This window comes from Panicum virgatum, chromosome 1N (genome assembly GCF_016808335.1).
Source record: "Panicum virgatum strain AP13 chromosome 1N, P.virgatum_v5, whole genome shotgun sequence".
Classification (NCBI taxonomy): Eukaryota; Viridiplantae; Streptophyta; class Magnoliopsida; order Poales; family Poaceae; genus Panicum; species Panicum virgatum.
This window is the reverse complement of record NC_053145.1, coordinates 38,289,276-38,298,087: the sequence shown is the minus strand read 5'-3', so window position 1 is coordinate 38,298,087 and position 8,812 is coordinate 38,289,276. Positions and strand designations below refer to the sequence as shown.

Here is an 8,812-nt window from a genome sequence, read left to right as displayed (position 1 = left end):
ACTACCACATATATGATAAATCCTACCACTAACATATCATCTCCTACAATATCAACAACTAACTTACTAACACATACATGTACCCATCATTATGCACCTAACATTTTGCAAGATAATGTATAGTCCTCTAGCACTGTGTCATACACACATGAATTTATATGTGTATGCTAGCTATTTGTACGAGGGTATATGGTTCTTATGCAACATAATGATTATTTCAAATAATTATTGTGTTGCATAAAAACCATATACCCTCATACAAATAACATGATGTGTATTTGATGATTTGTATGGACTATGGATATGAAGTTTGGATGGACTATTGTTGTGATTTATGGACTACTCATGCGAACACAACATTTATATGTATATGAACTTCTATTTATATGTTTATCTCCCTGTCAATGATACATAAATGCTTGATATATACTTTGTGCAATGCTATTTACAAAATTACGGAGAAATGTTGCCAAAATTTTTAATTTTCCCCTCGGCCGACGGCATTTCCCGGTAAAAATCAACGGTAACCGGTCGGGAAACAACGGTTCCCGCTCGGGATGCAGCGGTTACCGTTCATACAAATTTTTTTTAAAAATTTAAATTTGGGTGAAATTTTTCGGGAAATCCTGGCGGTTTCCAATCCCGCCCAGTTCCGGGAACGGGAAAAAAACCCGGTTTCCGGCGGTTTCGGAGCGGGATTGTAAACCCTGGTGGGCACATGCCGGTGACTCCGCGCGTGCCGCGGGCGCCACTCCAGACAATTCCCCCACCCCCAACCCTCTCCTCTCTGCTCCAAAACCCCAACTGCTCGTCTGCTCCACCGTACCCCACAACAACCGCTCGCCATGGCGCCGCCGCCTCCTCGTCGTCCTGCTCCCACGCCCTCCGGTAAGCACCTCGGAATCCCTCCTTCCTCACCCGTCCCTCAGCCACGATCACTAACCCTAATCCTCCTTCCCTTCAATTCCTTCCTCCCGCCGCACTGCAGCCGTCGATGCGATGCGAGGAATGCTCCTCCAGGCGGCGTTCGACGGCGACCTCGTCATATTCAAAAGTACATCTCCCTAACCCATCTCGATCCTCGTTCTAATCCTGGTTATCATCATCGCCGCGCGGCCCCATGTAATACCGTTAGCTGCAGAGCTAGCGGGGTTCCTGGACAAGGGGAGGGGACGCGTCAGGGAGACGGTGGAGGCGGTCACGGTGGATTCAGACAACGAGGAGATGAAGGGGCTCGGGGTACTGCACCTCGCCGCCGGCAACGGGAAGCTGGAGATGTGCCGCCACCTGGTCGAAGATCTCCTGATGGACGTGGACATCCTGGATTCCGCAGGTCGATCTATCCCTCTTTCGCGACAAATCCTAGCATACCAAGAGTTATGGTTCTATTCACGCTTCCAGTCCTGGGTGCAGTATAGATTCCACGGCTGCACGTGTAACTTTGTGGTGAGGATATCAACGGTGGTTTGGTTTTTTATGCACAGCGTAAATTATTAAATTACCCGATCAATCCATAAACACCTGTCATTCCGTTGTACATTGTTGGTTTGGACTTGCTAAAGTTAACGCATAGCAGCGTCTGTTAGTGTTTCAAAGGCACAAGTATTTTGTTGAAGAATGGTAAATTTTATGTTTAGACCGAAGCCTTGATTGACAGAAGAAAGGTATGTTGGAGCAGCTGTTCTATATTCCATTTGCGTATATCCTCTGGTAGAAAGCAGATTTTTCTATTGTCTATTATTGTCTTTGCTACATTTCTTAATTCTTTGTTGCTTTTGTTTTTACATGTTTTTGTGTTCATTTGATGAAATCGGGCAGTGGGTGCAAATTATTATGATACGGTACTCATTGTCTTTTTTACTCGTTTGTATTCTAGATGAAGTTCACACATGTGCACATGTGCATAATATTCATGCATACATTTGTGGCGGGCTAAACATTTGAAGTGAACCATTTTCCTTTCTGGTTTAAATTATCTGTTGGGAGATTAGTGGGATGATTGAATTTTGGAACTTTCATTATAAAGTTTGGATAGTTTTATTAAATATGAATTTTAAACTTAAAACCAATGATAATAGGAATCTCAGTCACTAAGAACTTAGTTGCTAATAGTAACATATGCACCCAAGAGGGTCTGCCTTCAATACCCATCTTGCAATTTGCAGCATTTCTAGCCCTCTTAATGCAGGTTTTCCATAGCATTGAGCAGTTCCAATTCCAAATTCAGTAAATCAAAACTTCCGTTGGAAGCGTACATTTTTGTTGGTAGTTGGAATAACTGAATTATTGTGAATTTGGGATCCTCCCTGCTCAGCCTATGTGTCCATTATAGTCTCAAAAGATTCTACTATTTTTTTCTTGACAGTACTCTGATATTCTACTATGTGCAGTAACTAAATATGAAATGCCTATATTTATTTTCTGTATCAAACGGCCATGTTCTTCTGTGCTATCATAAAAAAACCATTTTCCCTATCCACATAGAGATGAAAAATATGTTTTCATAGAAACAGGTCTCTTCTCTAAACCCAAATACTCATCACATCGTAAGCTTCCTTATTTTCCTTGACAGGTAGGACTCCTCTGGTTAGTGCTATATATGGTAAGAGTGTGGATGCTGTCAAATATCTTCTTGAGCATGGTGCCAATCAAGACAAACTCGACCGCAATGGGTTTTCCCCTCTACATGTTGCTGCAGGATTAGGTTTCCCTAAAAAACATCTCTATCATGCATCCATGCATTGCACTTATCTTCAGTTCGGTCTTTTCTGGTTATAATTTGTTCTGTACTGGTGTAATTTTTTTTAGAATCTATCTATCCTTATTTCACATAAACTTTCTGTTCCATGAGCTAATGTATGTAAAATTGTGAATTATTTCAAACCTGATATGAGAATTCTGGATAAGTAACATCATAATAAACATCCTAAAATGTGGGAGGTGGTGGGTCTTTAATGTGTATTTAGAAGGTTTTCATAAACTGCGGGATAGGTCCTTGCCCTGTCACACAATTGCTTCAAGATGGTCCATGAATTGAAAACTTGATATTTGACCCTCAAAGTTGTTGGTGTGGATTGATTAAGTCGAAAACCGTTTTTCCCCTTGAATATGCAGGAGAGCGCATATCATTGCATTAAGAGAGGAAAGGGGCCAAAATAGCCTACAATGCACACACACCACACACAAAAGCATTTTTTTCCTGGGATGTACATGCAGTCCTTGTTTGTCCTTGAGGAAGGGAGAGAGATATGTTACCTCCAAGTAGTTGACCTACCTGCATGACTTGCAAAAAAAGAAGAAGATATTTTCAACAAAATCACTTATTATGTAATAACCACCTGGATCCTTTTCCTTTACTCAGGATGCTGTGAAATTGTAGAGCTATTGCTTGCAAAAGGGGCTTACACTGACTCGGTAACTTGTTGCGGGACACCACTTCATATTGCAGCTACTGAAGGGCAAGATGGTACTATGAAAATTTTGTTGAACCACAATGCAGATGTAAGTTTAACCGTATTTTGGTTGTACCTTACGACTCCTATGTTCAAATGTTCATGGTTTTTTCTTGTTTCCTTTCTGCAATAAACTATTTTATTTACCTAACCATCCTGTTCTCATGCTCTATTTTATGACACTGTTCTGGCGGCTTTTTCCATGCATTGAAAATCACATAAGGTTATAATGTTTCTTCTTTTGATAAGATCATAAGGTATAATGTTGGCCATTGCTTCCTAACTTGTACCGAACTGTTGAGTCTTGAAATTGTTTATGCTTATTTCTTCCCTTGTCCTTGTGCCCCTAGTTGTGTAGCAGTATGCCATTCTGCAAGATCATGATTTGGTAAAAAGCAATGAAGTACTTTGTCAACTTCTATTTACACCAGTAACATTGTATTTTAAAGATATGAGGTTTTTTCTCCTCTTCTTCACAAAAGGAACACATTTCTTTTTGTGTGAATGAGGACATGGTTTTACTTGTTTTCAATAAAAGTATGACCATACATGCTTTTCATTCCTATTTCTGCTATATGTCTTAGTCGACTTATACATCGCTAATAACTTATTTTGGATGCTATTACCCTTCTGTGTGTGCCAGTTGCTGTAATATATATTTTTTATCTGTAATTATAGTTGAATAAAGTGTACTAGTCAACGTTGAAGCAGAACTGTGCACAAATACTCTAGGATTAGGCATGAGATATTCTCATTTCTCGCGACTATATCCTTGTTTATTTTTGCAATGCCATGGGAACCTGCCTCTCATTAATCATGCACATAGGGGTGGGAAAGGGCCTTAAAATTTAGCCTAGATAATTTAAGGGTTGGGCTTGTATTCTATGTAATTTTGAGCTCTCAGAATAATTACAGCCATTTTTTTCTGTATTTTTTCCTCTATCCCACTAATATGCTTGATGTTTCTTGCCAGTACAACAAGATGGTAAATGGTATGACACCTCTTTATTTCGCTGTAAATGCTGCCTCAGTGAAATGCGTAAGACTCCTGGTTCAGGTACTCTTAACTTTGATGTAGCATGTCAATTCCTATAGGCTGTTATTTTGTTTCAACCTTTTTTTAACTCAAGTTATGAAATTGGCAAAAACTTCGGTTTTATTTGGTTAGCATTTGTTTTATGACCAAAGTACACCCTGGAGTCTTAGTCTCACTGGTTGGCGGTATTTAACATTTATTTGATACCCTTTCTGACACCAATCAGTTTGTCAGTTTGAAGCCCAAGTAGATTATTATTTCGTCATGTTTAGTTATTTCGTTTCATAGATGCTAAGGACTTTGTCTACTTATATTTAATGTTTATCTTGTGAACTTATAAATTATCTTCAATATCCCATATTTATTTCTTTTAATAGATACCATAAAACACTGTATCTGGCTTTTTTTAAAGAAAAGGGTATCGGTATTTGCTCTACCTAACACATGCATTGGGGCTCTGTGATATGCTTTTCATAGTGTCTTTTAATTTTTTCTGTCGTACAATGTAGCCATCAATTTTGTCTGCCACATATACAATGACAGTTAACTGGACTGTTCAATAGTAATTTGATGCAAATCCAAATGCAGTTCCATTAAGATCGTTATTTCATTTGTGAAATTGTGAAAAAAAATACAATGCTACCTTATCCATCTCTGGGCCATATCTCTAACTGGTTTCATGATAGGCAGGTGCTGTTGCTAATGGAGATTATTTCTTAACCGCTTTAATCAATGCACCGAAGAATGTCTCAGCTGAGTGCTTGAATTGCGTACTTGGCGTTGGCGTTGGTTCCAGCTGGAATGCTACCGATAATGTAAGATCTATCTCTTTGCTACTATAAAAAATCATTTTAAACCTTGCAACTGTTGTTGAAACAATGAAATTATTTTGGAAGCAATTTTTCCCTTAATGAGTCATGTCTATATTATCTATCAATGATTTAAGATTTACCTCTTTGCTATTATAGGAATGCACTTCAAACCTTGCAACTGTTGTTGAAATTCACTAGAATCCAATATAACTAAGAATAGTGGAATTCTAGTGAAAATTGAGTATTGTATCTCTTTAAGCTTTGGGAGTTGGGACACAATTTTTTATTAAAAGGTCAAGTCTCGTGTTTACTTTTCAGAATTAAGTTCATCTGTTACTGCACTACACACGCTGATTTTTTTTGTACTTCTGTACTGATTATTTGCTTTTTTTGTTGCTAGGCACATAAAAATACATTATTAGGTGTCCAGATTACTATTCCTGATTGTTGGATTTTTCTTCCTACTGGCTTAGGAATCGTCTTTTTAAATTGTTTTTAAAATTACATGCTTGTAGGATTTTTTTTACAAGAATTATTGATGCCCATTTGAGAACAATTTTCCTGTAATTCTTGTTCAAAGTTATAGGCCTGTAGGATTTTGTTTGTTTTACAGGATTCATGCATAGCTATATCTGTTTGGTTCATGCAAATTGCTCAGCTTGGTACAGAAAGACATGCAAAAGCAATTTTGTATTTTCAGAAGCAGATATGAAAATGGCAGCCCGTTGGATAATAAAAATTATTCTCTTATGTATCTGTTAAGCTTTGATCTCTGAAGTTCCTTCACCATGAAGAATTTGACTATGTGGTAAAATCCACACATGTTGCTTTTTTTTTTGCTGTGCCGTAAATCTTGTACTCCTTACTACTGCAGTCAGCAAAAGAGAAGTGAATGGCCTTCAAATTTCATTCTTGTGTATAGAAGCACAATATTATGAAACTTCTTTTGTTGCAAATTTACTCATTTCATTTTCATAAGCCCTATCCTATTGAGGAAATGCCTTTGGTCGAAATTAGTGTAGTTTTAGTCATTGTATTGCCTCCGTTTATGAGCAGAATGCCTGGGGGTGTATATTTTCTTATTTCTGTATGGGGTATAGTCATTGTATTGCCTACGTTTATAGCTTTCTTAGCATGGATAGCTTGGATATTATCATATGTGCTTGAAAGTTGAAATATCATTCGAATGCAGTCATAGAAATGATGAGCAGGAAATGTTTATGTGAAATCATAACCATATTTTTCTTTTTACATTATAATTTTATACCAAGTAGTTTCTTTAGAGTTATTATGTCTTCCATATGTCCATCAAACCATTGCTCATTAACTTCTCTTGATGATTCAGAAAGAGCCGTTGGATAAAATGAAAATGGCAGAGTTGAAGTCGCAAGGGAATAAGGCTGCTGGGAGAAAAAAATTTCTTTCTGCAGCAGAATTCTACAGTATGGTATGTGACAGCACCGTCTGCTTTGTTAATCACCAACCTCTAATACTTTTATTGGCTGGTCCTTGCACTGCATTCTGCATTAAGGATACAAGGTTCATGTATGACTGACGTACTGACCTGGTCTCACATTATTGAATGTAAACACATGAAAAATATAAAAAGGAGAAATTTCTATGCGAACTAGAAAATTTTCGTGTGAATCAGGGTGCCTTCTATCATTTCGTTTTTTTTTTTGAGCCACCAACTAAATGCATCTGGGCTTCAGCTGGCCTTATTATCTATGAATTCTTCCAACGGAACAGGCTATCAAGAACAAGGTCTAACTATGACGTGTTGGACTTATTTTTGTCTAATGGTTCTTCCCTTTCTCGATTATGTGGTGCATTCTCCGGTGTAATAGAATATATTCATACTTCCCTAACAGATGCTCTGTTGAGGAGAGCATATGCCTTAATTCCCTATGATAATGGAATGAGAGAATAATGTACTTTAACCTCCCTAAAATTTGCATGACTGCCTGTTACTATGTGTTACATCAGAAAATAGTGCTGCTATCATCTAAGGATGCATTTGGGATGCTGTTATTAACTTTCTGGATGTAGGCATTGGACCTTGACCCTGAAGATGCAACCTTGTTCTCGAATAGGAGCCTTTGCTGGCTTCACATGGGCAAGCCTTTGCTCAGTTTACTGGATGCTATTGAATGTAGAAAAAAGCGATCTGATTGGCCAAAGGCCTGCTATAGGCAAGGCATAGCTCTAATGTCACTGAAGGTTGGATTGAAACTCAGATTACTGCGTTCTGATTTGCTCTGCCAATTGTTTCGGACCATTACCTTGTCTTGTATTATCAGGACTACAAGGGCGCATGTGAGTCGCTTTTAGACGCACTCAAGTTGGACCCAGGGAGTTCTGAACTAAAGGATGTGTTGCGGTATCTTCTCTCATCCTTAGTTCCATTCTATGATTTATCGCACTTCCATTGCATAGAATTTAATTATACCTAGAAAACCTCCGAATTAGGCAGGATGTGTCCCTCGTCATGAAAAAATAGTTAGTACATGAATTATTTAACTCATACCTGTTTTGAGTTTTCCTTTCCTCCCCTGCCGTGCCATTGATCCCGTGGTAGCCGTATTTTATTTTTCATTTCCTTAATTTGTAGCATACTCTTCTACCCTTGAATGGGGATTTAGTTTTTGAAAAATAGGCATGTCAATTTGCATTAATGGATGTGTGGTCCCTCACTGGCACCTAACAGACGCTTTCAGAAACCACTTGGTAACTTCATTAGTTGTTGAAATGCGCAGGAAAGCTATGGAATCCTTGAAGGTGACTCGAAGCGTCAAGGCTAGGTGAACCTTATTATGGGTGTCGCAGAAGATAGCTCAAAGCACGTTCACGTTTTTGTGGGAAAGCTACATGGGTTCGATATCCTCCGTCTGTAAGTTAAGCCAGTGGGTGCTGAATGATTTTGGTGCCCCTTCTGTCCATGCAATGGAGTTGCTACTCTGCTAGTAGTCCGTGGGTGGGAACGGGCGAACGGCGGAAGTTAGTTGTCAGGCTTTCTTTTGGAGGGGCAACTGGCATGCGTGCGTGTAGCCTCCGCTTTCTTTCTGAATTATTACCAGTCGTGACTCGTGTCACAATTCAAACCACGCTTTTACGGGCCACGTTTATGTTTGCACTTTTGTCACAGGAGTACTATATATGTAGTCTAATTTCTCAAACTCGCGTATGTATTGGTGGTGCTAAACAACAGCTAGCTGCGCTGTGCCCCCATGCGTAAATAGCCAAGCGCCCAACGGCCCAACAGATCGAAGAGGAGGTCGGCGTTGCTTATGCGCCGCGAGTCGAGAGGGACGGCGCGAGTCTGCAGGGGGTGGAGAGGGGCGCACCGCGAACAAGAGGGAACGGGAAACAACTGATCTACTCTGTTTGCAAGCAATACACGCTGCTACCCTACCGAGGAATCCATCGTTGCTGATCTTTGTAGCAGTCTTCCAATACTAGTCTTACCCAAGCTCCAAAAAAAAAAAAAATACTAGTCTTACCCAGTCCATACT

General features: G+C 39.3%; 1 protein-coding gene across 3 annotated transcripts; it reads left to right on the top strand.

Moving 5' to 3' along the window:
* The first annotated feature begins 752 nt into the window (after positions 1 to 752).
* Positions 753 to 8,471, top strand: LOC120655763 (26S proteasome non-ATPase regulatory subunit 10-like). 3 transcript variants are annotated; one of them, XM_039933727.1, is made up of 11 exons: positions 753 to 888; positions 989 to 1,054; positions 1,142 to 1,333; positions 2,573 to 2,704; positions 3,362 to 3,501; positions 4,426 to 4,509; positions 5,175 to 5,303; positions 6,646 to 6,747; positions 7,350 to 7,520; positions 7,601 to 7,680; positions 8,057 to 8,471. In XM_039933727.1, exons 1-11 carry the CDS (start codon positions 846 to 848, stop codon positions 8,103 to 8,105), a joined length of 1,188 nt encoding a protein of 395 aa, XP_039789661.1. In that variant the 5' UTR covers positions 753 to 845; the 3' UTR covers positions 8,106 to 8,471. The 3 variants fall into 3 exon arrangements, with proteins under 3 accessions (XP_039789661.1, XP_039789663.1, XP_039789662.1); XM_039933729.1 differs by lacking the exon at positions 2,573 to 2,704 and having other exon boundaries at positions 8,057 to 8,442; XM_039933728.1 differs by lacking the exon at positions 4,426 to 4,509 and having other exon boundaries at positions 8,057 to 8,433.
* The last annotated feature ends 341 nt before the right edge of the window (positions 8,472 to 8,812 follow it).

Excerpts from the sequence above, each read along its gene's own strand:
- LOC120655763 (XM_039933727.1), top strand. The coding sequence starts at position 846 with ATGGCGCCGCCGCCTCCTCGTCGTCCTGCTCCCACGCCCTCCG. Across the intron at positions 889-988 it reads TCCTGCTCCCACGCCCTCCG|CCGTCGATGCGATGCGAGGA; the intron begins GTAAGCACCTCG and ends GCCGCACTGCAG. Across the intron at positions 3,502-4,425 it reads TGTTGAACCACAATGCAGAT|TACAACAAGATGGTAAATGG; the intron begins GTAAGTTTAACC and ends GTTTCTTGCCAG.